Below are 23,773 nucleotides of genomic sequence, written 5' to 3'. Positions count from 1 at the left end.
AAGTGGCTCTGCAAAAACTAGTGCTAAAATTCCTTCTTGTGTCATTATTTCGCTTTTCAATCGTGCTATCCTTTTCAGGACAAAATATCATAATTTATCGTCATTTCTCTTTTCTATCATCATTTTCTCTTTCCTTTACATTTCTGTATAAATAATTTTTATACTCTCCCCCCCCCCCTTTTGGGAAATATATCTCTCTCGCAGTTAGATTATTCTTCTTCGTCTAACTCGACCATTTCTCTCTCTCTCTCTCTCTTTCTCGCGTACGTGCAGTTAAATAATTTGTCTCTGTCGGATTCGAACACTTCTTTCTTTCTCTCCCTCCCACTCTTGCGCGAAGAGTGGCGAGTGGTGAGTGGCGCCACGAAGCGAACGGTCGTTCAGTCTTGACTCTCGCGTTGATCGTAGCGGACGTTCTTTCCGTTTGCACTTTTCTTTGATCGGTCCCATGGAGAACTGCGGGCCCAATACGTGCAGTGAAGTGTCAAAATAAGAGGACAGAGCGGAGAAACGGTTCGGCGGATCAACAATGGACGAGAGACATGCACTCGCGACACGAACAGCAACGATTCGAACGACATAGGTATTCCGACATCACGAATATAAGCAACATCTTATATGTATATTCATTTACGTATTTATTAAACGCGTCATTCGATTTTCTATGATAATAAAATTAAAAAAGCCGCAAAAAAACACACAGAACTTGTAACAAATCTGCGTGATTGATTTTGAGATTGAAACGAAACTAAAATTCGAATGAATTCGAGAAATATCTGCGGGCGCGAAAAAAGCGCCATTTGAAAAAAAAAGTCGCTGTATTAAAGCGTGTTAGATTGCCAATATTGGCAGTATTGAAAAATCATATGTGTATATGTTCATTCATGTATGACGTATTGCCAGTTGCCAGTTCAAACGGAACATAACTTTAGAAAGGCAGGACGACGCGCATCGTTCATGTAATATGTAATTGATACAGCTGATCGAGAGAAAGAATCACGTATCGGTTTGTCGGCATGGATCTTACGCAAAAAGTGATCATCGAAAGTTACGTGAGTTGCGTTAAGTGTACACGTGAGAATTGCTGAAGAAAGCTATTCCATCGGCCTTGCGAGTTTACGAAAGGTTAGACGAGAAAGATTGCAAAATTGTCAAGAGAGAGAGAGAGAGAGAGAGAGAAGAAAGAGAGAGTAAGAAAGTGAGACAGAGAGAAAGGGACAGAAGCAGAAGCAAGGTTAGGAATTCTTTTGGGATGTCGACGAACAGGAGGTGGATCTTGTGGCCGGCGAGGACGCGTTTTCGACACTTCACTAAACCGCCGACGATCCATTGCAGCTGAGATTATTGATGATCGACCGGACCGATTGATCACGTTATCGCGGAACTTTCTTCCGGTGATTTGCGTCTCGACGTTTGTATCTCGAGTTGGTGAACGCGCGAGAGAAAGAGAAGAATTTCGCTGTCACTCGGTGTCGTAACGCAGTGCGAGTAACCTGGAATTATTCTCGGGAGATTCGGAAAAGGAGCAGCAGGTGAGAGATTCGTTTATTATAGTTGCTGTTATATTATACATTAGTTTTTGGAAATTCTTAAAATAGTTTAGCTATCGTTTTTAATTCGAATTAAAATAATCCAATTAATTCGATTAGAATATTTTTTTTAACGAAATTTCTCTATTATAAGTTGCAAAACATTATTTTTGTTCTGGTATATATTGGCAAATTATGATATACTCTGTGATGCAAATATTCCTACAAATATGCTTGCACGCTTGTCCGATTTATATAATAAACACGAGGGGTTGGTCACTAACAGTTATAATGTACAAAAATTACCCTTTGTTACGGATTATCCTTAAATTATACCTCGGATTATTTAAGATTACCTAATAGTATTTCAAATTAAAAATAAATTTTGAAAAAGAAATTTTACTTTAAATTATTTTAACGCTAAAGATTATTTAAATTTACCAAAAATAACCTTGGATTACCCAAAATTTTGCTGGGATTGCCGTTGAATTACCTAGCCCTTGTACAAAAATTATCTCAGTGACCAACCCCTTGAATAAACATTTTATAAAAATTTATAATAAAATGAAAAACAAGATAATATCTAATTCACTAATTTATGAATATCAAGTATTTCTGCAAGTCATTATTATTATTATTATCATCTCAATCATAGATTTTAGGTACTACATATTCTCAATTTTATTAAATCTGATTTAAATTGCAAATACCTAGATAGCATCATTTTTTTCGTATAAAAAATCTTGCACGATTACATTAATGGACATTCAAGAACGCACTAGCTGCTTTAATTAAATGGTTTGAAAAAAACACATAAATACACACACATCACATACACTTTTACTATTAAATAAATAAAAAATAAAATTATTATTCACTTTATTGTTTTCGTCTATTTATCTTTATTATCGATATTTTAATTAATTGATAAAACATTTCGACAATTCGATTTAAAGATTGCATTTTCATCAACACATGTCTGAAGATAATTCTGTAAAGTTTTTTTTCTGGATAAATGAATGCACAAATGAGAAACGCGTGATGATAACTGTCAGATAGATAATGTCAACTTAATAGTTGCTTTAATAATGACTTATGCAACGAAAATGAGCCCAAGGCTTCGGCTATTCGTTAAGCTCATCGGCGCATCGCGTTGTGGGCGAGCTTTAACCAAATATGCACCTATCAAGGTTCGAATAGCCTGTACTACAAAGTCGTGTGGGTTAGAACATTTAAAAGTCATTATTATGGAAATGGAAAGAGCAATTTCATAGTAGGTTTACGTATACAACAAAGTGTCATAAAAATGACAAGTTTATCTTTCGAATTAATATGTACAGTTATGCGCAGTGTCGATTTTTAAAATTAATAGTTATTTATAATAATCATGAATCTTTATGCAATAAAGCACATGCATAAAGTACGGCGTTAAAATTACCGGAAATACTTTTGCTCTACACACTTACATACAGGCATTGAATTCTCCAGTGATTTTAACGCTTTCAGCATAAGTATTATATTAACATTTATATGGACATTATCTGTATACTATATTACATGAATTAATTATTTAATTTATAATGGCTTTGAATTATATTAACATACATAAAATACATAAATTTCTAAATTATTAATATTAATTATTTTCTGCTTATATAACCCTTATTAATACTTAACTAATATTTATTACCTCGTCTATTATAAATAATATGAATATATATTGATGAGAAAACGCATATTAAATTTATGTTAAGGATAACTCATAGCCTCTATAATGAAGAATAATGTATAGGGGTTACCGCGCTATTTTCTCCAATTTTCTAATCGAGAGAGAGAGGATTTCCAGGCGTGGGACCTTTCCCACGTAAATATCGCTCGTTATATTGTCCTTGAATTTTTTCGATTATCCATCGTGGCTCTCCCCCGCACATTCGAAACCTTAAATCACCTGCACGACAGCTGTTTCCGCCGCCGAAATGTCCACACTTGCTGCTTAAATCATTCGACCTTGCTAGCCACCAATATAAATTTGTATAAGAAATTTTGTAAAATATTTTATATTAACTTTATGCTTAGTAAAAGAGATATAAGATAATCTATTTTTAAATAATATAATTTTTTATTAATAATAATTTGTTTTTTTTTCTAATATAATTATTACAATTATATATTATTATTATTCGATCTTTATTATCATTATTTATTATTATTTAATCTTTTTATTTTTCTCCAAAAATACCTTGTCAAGACACTTCAAAGAAAATATTCTTTTTACCCTCGACTGCAACGAACATCACGAAGGACACGTCCCTGGCCGCGATCGCGAATCTGATCATGATAATCCCGTATCGTAAGAAAGGAAGCCACGGGACGTCGCGCAGGGATGTCGATCCCAGCAGTCTCATAAATTACGGAGCATGTCGCGATATAACATCCGGCGCCAGCCAGAGTTGAAAAGGACTCGCGATAATAGCGGCCATAGCCGACCATGGTGGTCCGGTGGTGGTCGAGGTCAATCATATTTCCCATCGTCGTAGCTTATCGTGGTATTCTAAAAAGTGAACGTTGCATCGTGCATCGCCGCCTCCGCCTTCGCGAACAAACGTGTCGCGCTTTCTCGGCAAGCAAACGCCTGCATCCGAACGCGCGAATGGGCCCCGTTATATACTAACCCGCCTGAAAACGTTCACCGTCTGCCCATCGAGAGAGAGAGAGAGAGAGAGAAAGAGAGAGAGAGAGAGAGGTCTTAACCCTCGTTCAGGGTGACATCATGAAGCATCGCGATCTTTGTTCTTTTCTTTTTTTTTTTCTTTTTTTTTTTTTTTGCACAACCGCAGACCGCTTCGAACTGCGATTTGTGGAATGGAATGAGAGAAAGATGGACCTTTGTTATACCCTGTCTCGATTTATAGGATAGTAGATATAATAGAGGACGCTAGGGCGACTGTTCTCTTCACGGACCCCTTCTATAGATTAGATAAAATTAACATAGGGAATGTATGAGATACAACTCTCTAAAACGAGCTCAAGGTCGAGAAGGAGAATAAGATAGTGATAGGAAAAAAATAAATCAGGGTTGTGTGGAGCGAAAGTGATTCAGCCACTATATCTTAAAGTGTTAGACAAATATACTTGTTTTACTCTTTTTTAATAATAAATACATAATATAATAATAAAAAAGTTTATTAATTAAAAGCAAATTTTTCTTAAAATTTATATTTTTTTATACAAGGTAAGCCAAAATGTATAATATAATCAACAAAAAAATTATTTATTATAAGAAACTGAAAGTTGAGAGAAAAAAATAAAATAAAAATTGTTTATATGAGATGTGATTGTCGAGAAATTAATTTTTTAATTTAATATTTTCTTAAAAAAAAAAAAATCAAGTTATTTCGATAAATTTATTGGAGTTAAAGGATTTATTGTCGTTGATAATAACAAAACATATTTTGGATGAGCGTGTAAGTGTGATAAGAAACTATAAATTTTCAAATTACCGCCTATATTTTATGGTGGAGATGATGTTTGCACAGTCGATCATATTCTCACAGAGTTCGACCTAGTTATTAATAAGACTTTCTCTTTTATTTTAGCCATGGACTGGAGGAGAGTCACACTGGTATTTTTAGTGGTGAGTAAATAAAAAAACATTTTTTTATCTTAAATATAAGAGGCTTATAGATATAATTAGTTAAGTGAGTCAATTCTTGGGTTTCTTGCGAAATGAAAATTAAAATATGTTGAAATATTTACATTGTAGAAGTATTGGTTATTAAAAAAATGGAATTTTTATAAGAAAAGACATAGAGAACAAATGTATATTGGTTAAATGTATATTATCCTTTCTTTTTTATTATGTAATCCTGTTATGTAATCAATATATGTTTTCTATTTATCTATCTTATATTTTTTATTTGATCTAAAAATATTATCAAATTTCATCTTTTTTCTCTCTTACAGAAAATATGCACTTTGCATCATAAATGATTCACTTTAAATTACTTAATTTACATCTTAATTGTTCTAAATCCATCTTTTGTATTAAGTATAATTCGCATGAAACAAAGTTAACATAATATATAATGACTTAATAATGACAACACGTAAAAAGCAAGTAATTATATGATCCAAATATTATTTGCATCAATTTGTATTATTGTTTTGTCATTGATAGTTTTATTTAAAGAAACTAATTGATCGATTATTTTTCCACTCGATTTGACATCCTAAAAGTTGAAGGATAAACAAAACATAATATGTAATCGGGAATACGTGATCTGTAAACTCGCTATCGTTTCGGATAGCATGGATTAATGATGTCCGTAGTATATATACATACTTTCTCCCGTGCGTACTGTGTCGCACATATGTGTTGGTTAGGTATGTGATGCATTATGTAATCTCCTTTGTTGGCACACAACACATCCCAGAGAAGTATTTGCAATTGTTAAACCACGTCAAACAATTGCGACTCTAATATTGAAATTTCGTTATAATAATATTAATATTTAAATTTGATGATTTTTTTCAAAAACGCAGCTGGATGGCTTTCACGATCTTCAAGTATAAATAAAATATACGCATATCAGATTTTCTCTCTAATTATGCAGCTGAATTTTGCCTGGTTTTTTGAATTTTAACGGAGAAATGTATTTGGCTGATAATTGAGTTTGATTTCATAGCAAAGCTTAATGTCGCTGTTGAAAGTTTTTTAATCATAGTACACTTAAAGTTAAGATAGCATGACAGTAAAATTGTCAGAAAACAATTTTCTTATGTAGAACAATGACTTTGTTTTGTTTGCATTTGTCAACCAGTATCCAACCAGAATAATAAAAGTAGAAAATATTTAGGGATTAATAAATGAAAATAAATTATATACGGTTTCTCGCTACATATCTTGTAGAGTAGCGAGGATAAATATAATTTACTTATTATATAATATAATTGTTTAAATAATCACCAATTTATATAAACCTTATTAAAATGTTTGAAAAAATTTAAATTTTTTACTTATCAATTAAATTTAATTGACCAATTAAAATTTGCAATGCAATGTATGTTAATTTTGAAGCAAGAACTATGTATATATGGCATTGAAAAACAATGTAAACAAAAAGTGTGACAATGCAAGTATTTAAATATGATGATATTTTGCAGTGGTTTCGGAGAATGTTGTCACTATTCCGACAATAGTCGTGGGATTGTTCTCTTGATAGAGGTTGACGGATTTAAAATCGTTAAGCCATTCAAGAGGCGGCAATCCCGGCGTTATGTAATACATAATAATTGACAATTACGCTAAACTTGGCGTTTACGTGACTTGGAAGGTCTCTACAGCAGGATCTTTAAAATATGTTAATGAGTGGAATAGAACATAAGTAAGCGTTTCCGTTCATTGTTCTCAAATTATTCATTGTTAACATGGATTACTTTACATGAAATATGAAATAAAATTCCAAAATTTAAATCATTACAGTTAAAATATATCTCAATATACGATCTGTACTCCATTTATAAAATGTCATAAGAATCTTACATCACAAGAACTTGTATTCAATACCATATAAATAACTTTAATGTTTGCAAATGCCTCTTATGAGAAAGTATTTCGTGAAATAGAATTCAAGCTTCTTTTTTTTTTTTGGCGAAGCGTGAACGAGAAATCTGTGACGGGTTCGCGTGTCGAGTTTTATCGGAATATTTCATGCATATAAGAAGGAAAGACAATCCGTTCAGAACCACCACGCCCACTTTTACTTTGTATTCTTTAAAATATCGGTTCGAGATCTTAGAGAGCCTGGAGCTTGCTGTACGTTTCCATAAACGTTTCACTCTACGAAAGCCTGTCGATAACCGGAAGAAAGTATGACGTTAAATATGCCCTTTTCGTAATATTATGCATTCTTTCATTCCTTTATTACAACATGGAAAGATCAAATCCTGCAAACAACGTGTTACGATTTAGTCATATATTACATCATGTCGTTAGTGTTAAATCTTTTCGAAACAGATTTTCACCGAAAGGAAAAAGTTACAAACATTTTTAAATATTTTTTTTTTATTCAAAGATTTTATCTTCTTAAGAATCAGTTCTTTGAGTGGAAGAAAACATTTTTTAAGCTATTCGTGAACTAGAGGAATATAGTAGATACGCAAAGAGAGACACTGCAAGCACATATTTTATTCTAGGTAATAATGAGTCGGTTGGAAAAATTAATAAAAATATATATGCTGACAAAAAGAAAAAGAGGAAAAAAATTTCGCCTGTCAAATATACTTTCTCTATACATACTATGCATATAAAGATCACTGACAATTCATATGTGAAGTTTGTACAATTATTCATACATTTATTCACTTATTCAGGTTTAGGAGAACAGATTAGGATTTGCAAATCGAATCATCCATTTCGTTTAACTAGAAATCGATAGAATCACGTACATTTGATAGGCGGATGTAGGTTTCGCGTGGGTATGCGTTTAAAGTTTGGAAGTCATTGATTGAAATGGGCGCGATCTCCTCGCCTACGCAAGATGACAAACTGATGGAGGTCTCTCTCTCGATCGAGAGAGCTTCGTGTCGGCGCTAAATACTTAAACGCTCTACTATGACATAATCGCGACTTCGCTCGCGGCGTCAAATCGCGACGTCACGTCACGTGAGCACGCGTCGCGACAAGGGGAATTGCGTATGCAAGGGTGACTAACTGGTAAGAGTTGCAGAGTGTGTCTGCAATAGCGAAGGAGCGAGTGTAATGGGTGGTGATTTCAAGGAGATCTCCTGCCCACGTTAGATCCGCGATCGCAGCTGTCGATCGACCGTCGTTTGCCGCTCCAATTACCTATTGAACTACTTGATTTCAAAGAGTCTCACGTCTCACGATGACGTTGATGTGGAGATCGCGGACTGTAATTTTAACTAATACATATATCATATGTTTAATGAAAATTCCCATGTTAATTGAACGATAATTAATAGACCATTTCGACAATATCGCGAATAAAATTAATTAATATCGTAATATTCATATTAAAGAGCGCGAATAAGTTTCTCAGTTTTTTTTTTCTGTCGTGTTACAAAGAACGACGTACATTCAGTTTTGTGGAAGGTCAGTTCTCGATAGATTCCATCGGATGGAACGTCACGACCCTTATATGGTCTGACTGGTGGATAACTCTGCACGCTGCGTTTTATATCAAGGTATCTTTGTTACTGTATTTTTCGCGTTTGACTCATGTCCATGTTTCGATCCAATTATCACGGGAATCACTTCGGGCGACACGGATCTCGCGATAATCTGCTTTGCCACAGGCGTTTATCAAATTAATGGGACAGTATTCCCGCGATGAAAATCGGCCAGTTGCCAAGTTGTACAGTTCCCTCACTGTCGCCTTCACTTTGGCGCGTTATTATTAGATAGAATCGCAAATCGCAGTCCAGAGAGAGAAAGAGAAGTGCAGCGACCACGTCGCGTGTATATACTTGAATGGCCAGTGACTCGTTAGACCACTTTCATTGCACGGACGAACACGCGTCAACCGTGTTGACGTCAGTGCTTGCCGCGGATACTCGTGTCGTGAAACTTTCTGTCGCATAAGTAAACGTCGAAGTGATCATTTAGCACTTCACACGTACACATGCACACACACATATATATATATATATATATATATATATATACGCAGAATAATTTTTATATGTCCCGATATATATATAGTTACGAGCGAGAACATTCCGTTTGGGAAAAAAAAAACGCGAAAGTTTCATGCGAGAGGAGCTTTTAAAATTACTTGGAAAAAATCGACTATCGTATATACATCCGATTCATTTGATTCCACTCGTTTAGTTATCGATACCTAAATTGGAAGCGACGGGGAAATAAAAGTATGTCGAGGGGAAATGATGTCGTGGCGAGACACACGATCGTCCTTGTATTATTTACACTCACTATCACTCCGCTTACTGACGTTTCTGCAGATCTGCGTGTATACAGATCAATTTTCATACATATGATATCTAATTAGTTACCGCTGATAAAAACGATTTATTCATACGAGCGCACAAACCGCGATTTGCACCGTTTCGATTAAATCGTCTAGAAGCTACATCTCTCGCGTTATAATTGCATTATGATCGCGCATTATGCGTTACACGAAATTACCAGTGCTTCAAGATGCACTACAGTAATGAGTTTTGAATTAGATGAATGGAAGGCAATTACTGCATCGCGTCGCTGGTTAATCTAAAAATAGACTTGTGTCGTTACGTGTTTCACCGGATGGCATAATTAGAGCCGATGTTATTTGCGGATATATTAATACGTTTGCATGCTTTTTTCATTATCGGACTACACCAGCGTGTTTTTTTCACATACAAAATCTTTCACTTATTTATGATCTTGTAAGTAGAAGTATTACTTAAGATTAATTATGATTTTATTATTTCATTTCAGTCTCTCTCCGCGTTGAAAGACGATAAAATATTACTGTTTTATAATTTTTAATGTTGCATAATAACAATCTTGCAAAATAATCTTTCATGTCAGTTACGAATATTACAATAGATTATAAATCGTGTAACCAAATAATCATTCCAATAATTTTTGATTGTCGATAACGATAAGGTCGAGTGTTTTAAAAAAGTGTACTTTTTCTAGGCAAATTTTTATTAATAGTGACGACAATCAGCTGAAATGATTTAATGCTACGTGGAAATTAAACATATATGATTTATATATCTTGAAAGGCAAAATAACGAGACAAGTTCGAGTCTAGTCATTAAGTCTAAAGCTTGACATTTTCACGAGACTTTCATATCGTGCTCTTTAATCGAATGACGATCAATCATCGATTGATCCTACATCGATTAAATTAATGCTTGGACGCGTGAAATATGTTGGAAGGTCTATCATATATAACACATTATAAAAATGTTGGAAACTATATTTCAAATTACATTGATCATTTTATAAATTATAGGGAATCTCACCGCCAATTTCTTCGACATATTAAGATTCAGTGTGATAAATGAGTTTTCTATTTTTAAAATTATTACAGTAGTATTTATTTTTATCATGATTAAAAGAGATATAATGCTCTAATCATTTTGCAATGACGTAACATAAAGCGCGTTATGAGATTTTTGTTATAATGTATAATGACACCACAAAATTGCTCATAAAATTTATAGATATAGACTTAAATGAAATTTGAGTCAAGATAGATCGTCATTCACCGTTATTGATTACATACCCCCATGGCTTATATTGATCGTAATTACGTGCATTACTTTAATGTGCAGCCGCACACATCCGTCTCGAAACGTTTTATAATTCTCAGAGAGTCCGATTCTTTTTTTCTCAAAGCAGCATTGCGCGCGTCTATTTCGTCATTGGCTTCATCACAAACGCTGATGATATCACACTGCCAATTGTGGCAACTTGCTCCGTCACCGGGAATAATCTGCCGATAAGTACGGATCGGATCTAAGCGGTAAAAGTGACGAAGACACTACTGTCTTTTTCCGCACCTTTCTCGCAGTGTTTACCTAACACTACTTGGTTATATATATCTAGAATTTTACGTAACTTTTTCCACAATTCTTTCTTTTTCCCCGTTTATAAATTTCTTTTCCGCGTCTTTCATCCATTGTCGACTACATCATTAAATATTTATGTCGCCTATATATCTCACCGATCGGGCTCTAAGTGCAGCCTTGAAGAAATTTTATTGAAGCTTATTAACGTGTTCTTACTTAAGTGATAAATATTTAAGGTGCTCACTCTCTACGCATGTTATATGTCGTATTACGTACAATATCGTGTATCTTGCGCTTGCATTCTAATTGTATTCATGCGATACGCTCACTACCAACGACTAACATCGGTGATAGCGTGGTTAAGTTAGCGCTAACAATCGTATCTTATTATGCGAAAGGATCTAAAACACGTTATCTTTTCTCTCTTTTCAGATCACAATAACGAGGCACAGCAGCGCACACGCAGCCCAGATACCTCAACAGCTGCCGACGTGTGAGTATACAATGCGAGACTTACTTTCTAATTATTAGCGAACGGTAATGATTAATTAGAGTAAATTAGGCGTTAAAACTCGTGTATGCGAAAATTCGCGATCTCTTGATCGCGTTTTTTTTTTTTTTTTTTTTTTTGTTTCACCTCGAAATATAAAGTATCGTCACATATGGTGCATTTTCTCCTGCGGAAAAATCGCGCGTGCTATTCCTCTCGCGAAGCCAAAGTGCCGGATAATCAGATAAAAGTGGACGCTTTCCACATGATGCGCACTTTCTAATGACGGCACAATAAACTTGATGACAATGATTCGAGGAGGGATATTCGTGGTAACGAAGTATAACAATTTGGAAGTAAACGTAATTACTAGAAAGGAGTAATTGATCTACCTCTGTAATTTCTTGAATTGTTCAAGAAAGAGGTTTAATTAATCACTTGGGCTAATTGCTTACGTGTTTGAATCAATCATATGCTTAAATATACACACGCACGTGTACGTGAAAATCATCTAGAAATTTGATCTGTGTTTGACAGATTTAATTATGTAGGTATGTCAAAGTAGCTTGAGATATGCAAATATTTAAGAATAATTTTTTAATACATGTTTTAAGAAAATTTTTATAATTAAAACAACAGTGTTCTGTTAAATTAATTAAATCCAATTATCAAACTACTGCACGCGAGCGATAATAAACAAGCTAAGAAAATTATTCGCATTTCAAAAACTTATATATTAATAGCCGACAAAAAAAAGGAGGAAATTTATTTTTCTATTTGTGATACCGGAATAATCTCCAGTCGATCATAATTTTTCTTACGTCCGTCCGCGAGATCGAAGGCAATTAATCGAATCGTGAACGGATAATTTAACGAAAGGGAAAAGCATGGTCGTTCGGAAGAGAGCCTTTCCAGACGAGACCAACCGACGACCTTCCTTGAAAGACATTGCTTTTGCTAGAAGGTGAACGCGGCCGTGCGACCTAGATTCTCATGTGGAAAGGAGCGAAGTCGCGTTCGCAGGAGGGACAGAGAACGTGATATGAGATGTAAATGGCACGAAACGAGATGACGATTATAACCGGGGGACGACGAGCGTACAACAGCGCGATATTCACCGCGGCATCGACGTGAATCGAAAGTCCCTGTAAATGAACAGGCGGCGGACACTTTCAGCCTTTTACTGCGCGAGAGACCGCGAGTCAAATTTCACCTGTCGAATCAACGGAAATACAGCGTATGCACAATATATAGCTACAGAGACTTGCCTCCATTTATCGGCGAAATAATATTTCCGCAGATATTTTTTATTCTTAATATCTCATCTCGAGATAGAGTAAATCTAATAACTTTTAACCTTCATTAATATACGATATAATAATTCATATACGATATTATAATAATTCAAAGTTTATAATTCAAATATTCAATATCACATCGAGATATCAAATTTAATTAAATGTGTAGCACAATTATAAATTTTAATTTGCTTAATTTGTTGCTCTAGTCACGATTTCTTCCCTTGGTGAAGGTGTCAGATTAATGGAGATCTCGCCTAATCATTAATATTATTTGGCACGCGACTCACAAACACGCAACTGTCTAAATGTAGCTCATGATCAGCTAATTTTAATCTTCTATGTTTAAAAAAAAATAAAAAAAGAAAAAAATTGACAAAATTAAGAAAAATTATTGAAATATTTTTATTTCTTAATTTTTCAGAATTGTCTTATAATATGTAATTATTTCGCGAGCTTTGGGACTCTTTGTATACACATATATTATTTTTCAGAAAATTTGAAAATTTAACTTTTTACTGATATATCTATGACAATTTTTTAAGATTCATTATTTTGAGATTAAGATTAAAAATTATTTAACAATTATCGATAATGTGGAACTGTGGAATAATTATACAACATGAAATTTTATTAATCAAATATTTTATTATATACATATAAAAAAATAATACTTGAAAGAAAGAATATTTTATATACATTTTATATAATGCTAGATAAATGAATTACTATTGCGAAAATAAGCGAACAATTAATTTTATAACAAATAATTTAAATTGCTCACTTTATAGTTGCTTTACGATCACCTGATGGCATCTCAGATTTTCTCTTTCTTGTTTATCCTTTGCAGTTTCTTCATTTATACAACACTCGTGAAAATACTCTCGTTATGGTTAAGCGTATATATTAATCATCAAAATATGATAATCGCGCGATAATACTTTCGACGTTATTCGCACACTTTATTTTATATCATAATAATACATAATTCATAATTCACGGTTACAATCTGTTTAGTATTAGAAAACTGTGCGATCGAATTTACACAAAATTATCTCTGTTATTAATATACATGTACATTTATATGAACATTTTTTTCATATGACATGTTTTATGACAATTAATTGGAATTATAATAATGATAGGAAATAATCGTATTTGATATTTCTTGCTAAATCGTACTTTGTTATAATATCGTATATTACTTGTGTTGTGATTGTACTTCGAGAGATGGTATGACTAATAATAATGGCCAACTTGTGCGACTATAAATATAGCATGTAGCGGTGTCTGTGAAGTTGGCACGACGTTTTATTAATTTTAAAAAAATAATGGCAGTTCCAGTAGCACTTTCATAGTTCTATTGTTCCTGATAAACATTAAAAAAAGTTCCGCATTTTTAATATCAAGAACATAGAAAATAAAAAATGACGTGCTAACTTCACGTTCCAGCACGGCACATCCTCCTCTAAAGTACTAGAAAATATCGAAAATCAAAATGTTTATTAAGAATTCTCGTTAGTTCTGTACCAATTCTATAATTATATATCATTTTAAGACAAAATTCCAACAAATTACCAAAAAAAATCAAAAATAAAGACTGACGCGCTAACTTCGCGAATTTAGCACGACACTCTTCTCTCTAAAGTACTAAAACGAATTGAAAATTCTTATTTTTTACAAGAGTTCCCGATAGTTCTAATTGAGAGTCGCATATATATATATATATATATATAATTTCAGATCGATATTCCACCAATTAACTTTTAAACAATTTTTGTTTTAATTACGTATTACGACACTTAGTAAAAATGTGTCGTGCTGATGATTTTCGGCAATTCTAACGATAATTTTCGACAATTCTGCAAGAGTTCTATGCATTAAAATTAGTTTTAAACAGAGTTCCAATCATTATTTATTTTTAAAACAATTTTTAACAATTACGTCCAACACGCCACTTAGTAAAAAATGTGTCGTGCTGATGATTTTCGGCAGTTCTGACGATAGTCTCGACAGTTCTGCAAGAGTTCTATGCATTCTTTGTTAAAAATTGTTTAAAAATTAATTGGTGGAATAGCGATTTGAAATTGTACATATATGTAAATCTCAATTAGAACTATCGGAACTCTTGTAAAAAATAAGAATTTTCAATTCGTTTTAGTACTTTAGAGAGGAGAGTGTCGTGCTAAATTCGCGAAGTTAGCGCGTCATTCTTTATTTTTAATTTTTTTGGTAATTTATTGGAATTTTGCCTTGAAATGATATATAATTATAGAATTGGTAGAAAACTAACGAGAACTCTTAATAAAAATCTTGATTTTCGATATTTTCTTGTACTTTAGAGGAGGATGTGCCATGCTGGAACGTGAAGTTAGCACGTCATTTTTTATTTTCGATGTTTTTGATATTAAAAATGCAGAACTTTTTTTAATGTTTATCAGGAACTATAGAACTATGAGAAAAGTGCTACTGGAACTCCTATTATTTTTTAAAAATTAATAAAATGTCGTGCCAACTTTACAGACACCATGTAACGCACATATGTTGGCATTTTCGCGACGAGAGTCGAGCGGGTAATATCGGCGCTAAGCACTCCGTGTATCGTCGTAATATCTCTCAATTATACAAACAGGACAAGGAAATATCTTTGTAAAATTAACGTTTAGTTTCACACGACACATACATATTTTATTTTATTGCCATGGAGAAAGCGAAAATCATGATTACACGAAGCTACGATTTGTATGGCATATTACACATTTTATTATTTTTTGCGACGGAGTAATGTAAGAACCACGAAGTTACGATTCGTTTGGCATTGAAACGCGAATTCACACAACGCTATCTCTAATATACTGATGAATAATGTACGCATTTTATTGTTACACAAACGAAGATTTACAATTTAAAATTGAAGATAAATATGCCCACAGAGCGTAGTACAATCATCAAATATCTATTATTTTGTTGATTCGCGCGATTAATTTTGATCGAATAAATTACATATTGTCATTTTGTGTAACATTCATATCAGTTGCGTGATGAGACTTGAATGAACAGTAATGTAAAATCGCGAAAGTAATACAATTAAGCGCTATAATTTATTGCTTGAATCTTGCATTTGTTGCTTGCAAAATAAATTTTTAAAAATAATTGAAAAGATGCTCTACTGCTAATTTCGATACACGAATAAACTATGTGAATGTTAATTGTTTCTTCAATTTTAACATTAAAATGTTTTCCAAATTATTTACTCTCAAGATATGTTAGTATCGAATTTATAATAATATGATAATAGATTAACGGAAATGTAAATTTATTATAAAATCATTACAAATCGCACCAATCTTATATCCACTAAATTTGATCATAGATAACAAAAAGGATGAAATATAATTATATATTATTTTATTTAAGTTATTCATTTTTTCTTTTTATTTAGATAACTCGTGAAAATAGCTTTATACACATGTTATAATAATGCAATAAATATTGAAATAAATTAGTATGACATTTTAAATTGCAATTTAGCACAAGTTTATTTTAAAATAGTGTTTTAATTGAGAAAATAGATTGTGCGCAGACTCGTAATCTCTTTAGCAACGGATGTTTAGAGGTATTAAGATGACGATAGTAAATGAGATGAGCATAAGTTTTTTCTCAGGACAGTGACAAATTGAAATTCATTGTCAAAGATTCTGTGGACGCTTTCAGACTCTTACTTTTTGTCGTTTGTTCCGCTGAAGTGTCATCGCGAGAAATGAAATTGTTCCGTTCTGCCCTGATAAGAAATATTATCTTTTCTATGTTTCAAAATCTGGATTCTTTATTTTATCTGCAAAAGATGACGATTTTTTCGTTAATTAGAAAGATTTGTGTTTTTATTACTACATTATACTGAGTATTTTAATCACTATTGAAATCGAAGTATTGTTTGATGCCTTCCAAACTGTTATTTCTTCACTCTCGAAGAGAAACTACGTCTTAAAAGAAAGTATTTTTTTACGCTTGTACCTTCGTACGTAAATGTTCATTTACACTTGCGAGGGACAAGATGCTATTATTCTCACATGTATTACAATAGCAATTGCGGTTTGACTGCCCGATTACCTGCTAAATATCTAAGAGGAAACATTCTATTGGAAACTGAAAAGAAAAGAAATTTTTTAACAATAAGTGACACACATACACACACACACACACACATAAATAAAAATCTTTTATTGGGATATATTTTTTGTTTTGAAAATATTATTTACAAATAAAATTTTGTTAAAATATACCTAATAATACATGTAGAAGAGAAAAAAGTTATGCACCTTGCTTTGGACGTTATACATTATTGTTTGATTATTTTCGTTAAGATAATCTGAAATTAAACATAGTTCTATTTTTATAAAAATTTTGCAAATATAACTATTATTATAATAGATTTTTGTATTTTTTAAAACTTTTTGATGAACTTTATTTTTTAAAACAAATTTTATTAAAGCGTACATTTTTTTAAGTATCTCTAAACATATACAATCAATATGCCGAACAAATTTTGATTAAAAATTTATTTTGTAAAAAAGATATTTAAAAACAGTTTTTATCAGATGTTTCTTTTTAATAATTGCCACGCGCATTTTCTTTCTCTCATTTTATTAAATCTTGTTAAAAAACGTGAGCATTGAAAAGTAGATTATTCTGCTTATCGTTCATATGGTCGACTGACACGCATTAAAAACGCATTAAAATCTTGGAGAAAACATCACTTTCCACTGGAAAAAATCGCAATCTTAATTGGCACTTTTATCTTAGAAAGATGTTCTAAAATCACAGACTGGAAACTATTTTGCAGAAAGCGAAAGGAATTTGCATAAATACGGTTTCCAATATCAGAGATGGACAAATCTCTTTAATGAATGAGAGATGGCATTCGGAAAATAGTTAATTCCTGAGAAAACATCATAATAGAATAAGATACAGAGACAAGCGATGCGACATGTCATAAAAAAATCTAGGTCGTGTGGATTGTTCGCGTTTAGTGTACTCACATTTAATGCATATTTGCATATGTTGTTTTCTTACACCTTTGAAGAATTTTTTGCACTGCCTTTATTCATACTGAATGAGTGTCATCACTCATTAGTACGTAATAATTAAAAACTATGATTATTTGAATATTATAAAAATATATAATGAAAACAAAAGATAATTAAATAAAAACCAAAAATAATTAAAATATGTAAATTTTATATACATATAACATATAAATAATTTATATATCTTTAAATTATTTTCAATACTGCTAATACACGAGCTGTATTTAGAGATATATTTAAAGTATTCAATTATTACAGATCATACATCATAAATTATAAATCAATCGTGAATTTTATTGAAAAAATGCAAATATTTTAGACAAAATAAATTAGCCTTTGCCCATTAAATATTTTATTTTTCGCCATAAAAAACAGCAAAAGAAAAATCAAAATCCATTAACGAGAAATATACTTTTAGTACTTACATATTTCATAGTACATACATATTTCATAATCAGTATTTATCAGCTCATATTGATCTTGATATTCACCCTTTATCCTTAAATAAAATATCTCTAGAGGTATCTTGGAGATTATTTGTAGCGATTCTTGCATTGCACTCACAGAGAAAAATCTTGTTAGACCGTTTACACGCCTCTTTGGGATATATAAGAACGTACGTAGAACTCGCGCCTATGAATTTTCTCGAGAAATATAGCCAGTTGAATTGGCTACGTAAATCTGTCTACGCGAAACATTCATTCGCTGCGATTTGTGCGCAAAGAACGCCCACGTACGTACGCGGTACGTAATCGATATCTTTCACGATCAATGCCACGATTTATGATAATTTGTCTTGTACGTGCAGCTGGAATTTATTTATGGAAACTGTAGAAAAGTAATCGATAATCGAATAATCGAAGCAAGATATGATGTCAAAGTCGTGTCGTTCATTTATCATGATTTATCTCCGGCGATCGATCTTGTGCTGTTGCATCGCATTAATTATTCCCTTAACTTTACGTCATTAATCCGATGTTCAAACTAATATATGTTATGCTTGACTGTTGATTCGACGTCGATATCTTGTAATCTGATTTCATTATTACAACGCATTTATGTCACGGCCAGCGATCAATTTGACGTTTCGATAGACCAGACTTAATATAATAATAACAAGATTGGTTATTATATTAAACAGCGGTAGTTGTCTTTCATACTACACATCTTCTTTCTCATGACAAGAGAGAACATTAATAATATCGCGTTATTAGATTAGTAATTCTATTCTTCTATATATATTCTCAACAAAATAGAAAAAGAGAGAAAGAGAATAATTCACTCAATAATTTAGTGCATGAAATATGCTAATTATAATTAACAGGACGATACGAAATTAGAACAATGGTTTTTCAGTAATTTTGAAATTTTTGCAGTAATTTGAATTTATAACTAAAGCTATTGTTTTGCAAATTAGGAAGATGTTTTTCGTGCAATTATGTCTTGCGATTCGTGTTCGCGATAATTCGAACTCGGTCGTAAGTTTAATTTGGTTAACGTTAATTTCATCGACCTTGGCGATAGTTCCTCTCGTCGACTCCACGATAGAGTGACTGGCAATTGTGTTTGAATGCATTTGCATGCGTATAGCTTACGGTGCATGGCTTATGACCGTACGCTGGTATAAATCTGCAATTATCGTCGATGACCTGCGCGGACAGCATTACGAGAGGACCGTAAATAGGATAAGAGCAGGAGGTTATAAATGATCCTACCTAATGACGATTGCAGTATCATTAAACGGTCAACAGCGAATGCGCGTCTCTTAATGTCCCGTTACTTACGAATTTAGTCCGATCGGTTTTCACGATCCGTTTACACACGAAAATCGACATCTGACGCATGCAATTACTATAATCCGTAGTTAACGACCGTGATCCGTTAGCTGAATTAAACACGCAAATTAACTAAATTGTCGAATATTTTTCCTGACCGAAATTTGAATTACATAATGATATACCAACGAGTCTTCCTTCGATTCATTTTTCTCGAAAGACGCGAATTTTTCTGTACCTCATCCTCGTCGTGCATCTGCTCTAATCGTTGACACGACGGAAATAATATTACCGAACATCGCCTTAATCTCCTTAATCACTGATGACGATGCAACGATGATATTGCAGTTCTACTTTGCCGTTTGCATGTCGTTTGCATACGTTGTTTTGTTTTTCTCATCACAGTTGCGCGCCATCGTCCGTTCGTGTCAAACGAAAAAGTAACGTCTACATATACGATGTAAGCCACGTGTAATCCGGTGGAGGACAATGAATCGACCTGAGAAGCGATCGTTTGTGCGATCGCATCTCTGATCGAAAGGAAGATTTGCGTTACGGTTCGCCGCGTTTCTTTCCGGAAGCTCCGAAGTGTCGACAAACGTCCGTCGGAATTAGGGATGCTATCGCGTTATTCAACGTGGATCTTTGTGGAGAAGAATGGCACCTAAAGAGGGCCGTTGAAGGGTTCGAATAATGTTTACAATGAGACATGAAGAGCAGACTCTGAGAAGTGAGTTCAGGTTTTTTTTGCGCATCGTTCGTTGGGCGGTGCCACTCATTTCAGAATGCCTGAACCGATAACGGTATATCCCTCTTATGTGGAATCCACGGCAATTCATTCGTGCCGTTCGTCTACAGACGTTGTTTGCGTAAGAATCAATTTGGTCGAGCGAAGCCGTTAGAGTTTGCGCGAAACCATAATGTCAAACAGCATGCCTCAACTACGGTCAATGACTTCGTTTTTGTACGAATTCCAAGGTGTCTATTCTCTGGAAAAACATGGAAAATCGGGAATATTCAAGGATTTGGAAAAATCAGGGAAGAGTCTTGTGGAATTTTATTGGGATTCAGGGAATTTTTTCCGAAAATTCTTTTTTTGATAATTTTGTTTTTCATCTTGTAAATAGTCAGTCGTGTGAAACTAGCGTCTCACTTCGTGGAAATTCATTAATTGTGGAGAGTTTTGGCTTTATTTTTAATAAAGTATTTTCTAAAGTTCTTGATAAAATTAAACAAATAGTTCTGATTATCAAACAAAAAAATAGTTCGAAACAAAGTTAGCGTCTCAGTTTGTCCCATATAAATATATATATATATATATTTTTTTTTGTTTATATACTTATAATATTGAATATAAAGTACATACTCTTCATAACTTTTAATGATAAAGAAATGAAAATTTTATATAAATGAAAAATTATAAAAGTTATTCAGTTTTCTTTAATATATATATATATATAATTTAACATTGAAACTTGAGAGGTTCCGTATTTTTTCTTCATATGAATGAAAAATATTGGAAAATGCATTTAATAGAAAAATTGATTTAAGAGATAGTTGTATTAAAAAGTTTTGAAAATATTCTTTTTACTTGGAATTTTGAACGAGAATACCTAGAAAATCAGGGAATCATCAGAGAATTTTTTTACAAGATTTGAGTAGACACCTTGGAATACTTTTGATATTCTCGCTAATTTTATACGTTATCTCAACCAATATATATTTTCGTGATTCTTTCTTTAAATTTATTTTTATTATTTAACGTTTTACCGAGATTATAGTTACTCACGAAATTGTTTTAAAAGTTTCACAATTAATAGTGATGTAAATTAATATGCAATATAAAATTAATTATGTGACAGTGACAAATAATGATTACAATAAAAATTTGAATATTCAAATAGTTGTAGCTAATTTTATATCATTTTATTTAGTAACGGTAAAATAGTTATATGACATAAAATTTCGTGTCTCAAAAAATTAAAAAAAATTAGTATTAATATAATGAAGAAGAGAGAGAAGAAAGAAAGCAGGCATATAAAAAGGAAGTTATTATACGAGAGTCATTAAATACTAATATTTTTATTATTTTATTATATGATATTTTATACTTTGTATAAGTATATTCTTTATTGTAATTTGTATATCTTTTGTTATATATTTTGATCGAATGAATCTGAATTTTGAGTAATTTTTAATTAATTCTACTATATAACAAAGTTTATCTATTATTGATGCAAAAGTCCATCAATTATCTTTTTTCTCCTTATTCCTCACATTGAAATATTAAAAAAGAAAACAATAAAACAAACCACGTGATTGAAGTAAAATGAGGGTACGATCTCATTGAAACATCGGTAATTACGTACTGCGTAGAAGATCTAATTGACGTGTGCGCGAGTACATCTGTCGATTAAAATTAAAGATAATTAAAGATGCGCGATGTAAATTCCTTTTCTGAGAGATGAACGATGTATTCTCACGAATCGCACGGAGATATGCGAGGAACCTTGAGGCCAACCCTGAAAGTCAGCGGTTAGCTTTTTTCTCGATGATACCTCCGCGATTCGCCGCGACCACAAATAGACGCGACTTGAAAGGTCATTAATTACGGGAACAAGCATTACGTCGGCACGGTCGGATCGGAGCGAAAAGTTTAATACTCGGTAAGTGACTCGGTGACGCCGAGGGTAGAAACGAGAGGATTTCTCGTGACGACTAGCGTGGTTAAATATAATATTGCAAGGAGGAATTTCCACTGAATCTCCACTGCACATCGACCTTGGATCTGAAATCGAAGTAATTGCACTGCATATATATAACGCGCGCTTAACGCATACTTAACGCACCGTGCGATTAATATCAGAATTGCGCCATGTATGTATATACTTTGTCCGTGTTTGATCGAGCTTCAGACGCATCCATGGCGAATTTATCAACGGTATCTCAGTCAGGAATTTTCAGAATAATCAACTATTGATATAGAGGGTTGTAAAATCAAAATATCACGTACGCGATTTTATTAAGATTTTAATTAATTTGATTAATAAAATTAACAAAATAGCCGCAACAGAGTATAAATAACAAGGCGATGGAATGTTTATTAAAATAAATTTTCACCCTACATTCAATAGCGAGTCATCGTCTCTTCGACATATTTAGATTTATATGATGGATTAAAACATATCTGTATCTCATTGTCAGACGCGTTCGTGAGAAACGGCCTTCTGAAATAAAAAAACGGCGTGATTCTAACAATAAATACTCATCATTACGAAGTACAACCGGTGAAGGCCGGTTACATCGCACGAAGCTACGCGGTGTATGTATAAATAATAGTAATTGAACGAACCAATTCATTGCGGTGACACGGTCTCATTCTCTCGTGTACAAAAGCAATTAAACATCCGGAAAAAGACGATTTATCGCTTATACCTCAGTGATTAGCTTCCGCAGCATCACCAAAGATACATACACAAGCTATTGTGAACGTCAACCAGAGCAAAGATTTTCTCTCTATGCAAAGATGATCGGTGATGCGAGAGCGTCAAGGTTACCAGACCGCAGCAATCAACGGAAGACCTTCGTGGAGAGACGTCGGAAACGTCATCAAAAGGCGTCGATTTGTTATTATTCAAAATAAGTAATCCAACGAGCTGGCAGCGTAACGAATGATAGACCGTGCAGCGACTGTGGAACTCCGTTGTGTAGGCGGGTATAAAAGCGCCGAAGTTTCTTTGTAAGTATGAGGATGCACCGAAGCGTGTCGATCGCATCAAGGTTGCGAGAGTCGTCGTTCAGGTAGAGGAAAAAAAAATTTTTTTTTTTATTTTTTGATACGAAGTTTTATGTCGTGTAACTAATATTTTCCCGTTACTAAATAAAATGATATAAGATTTAGCTGCAACTATTCGAACATTCAAATCTTTATTATAACATAATCAGTTATGTGTCATATAATTAATTTTATATTGCATATTAATTGCCATCACTTAATATAAAAAAAAAAATCGATCAGTAACAGAAAGTATTTTCTTATTTTGTTTACTCT

At 32.9% G+C, this 23,773-nt stretch overlaps 1 protein-coding gene across 1 annotated transcript in view; it reads left to right on the top strand.

Moving 5' to 3' along the window:
• Nucleotides 1–372: 372 nt before the first annotated feature.
• Pio (zona pellucida domain-containing protein piopio) overlaps nt 373–23,773 on the top strand; it is a 57,455-nt gene continuing 34,054 nt past the window's right edge. The window contains exons 1-3 of the mRNA XM_072892327.1: nt 373–1,532; nt 5,126–5,163; nt 11,505–11,565. Coding sequence (XP_072748428.1) covers nt 5,128–5,163; nt 11,505–11,565 — 97 coding nt within the window. The 5' untranslated portion in view covers nt 373–1,532; nt 5,126–5,127. The remainder of the gene's footprint in view (nt 1,533–5,125; nt 5,164–11,504; nt 11,566–23,773) is intronic.

This window comes from Anoplolepis gracilipes, chromosome 5 (genome assembly GCF_047496725.1).
Source record: "Anoplolepis gracilipes chromosome 5, ASM4749672v1, whole genome shotgun sequence".
Lineage (NCBI taxonomy): Eukaryota > Metazoa > Arthropoda > Insecta > Hymenoptera > Formicidae > Anoplolepis > Anoplolepis gracilipes.
This window is presented reverse-complemented; position numbering and strand designations above follow the sequence as displayed.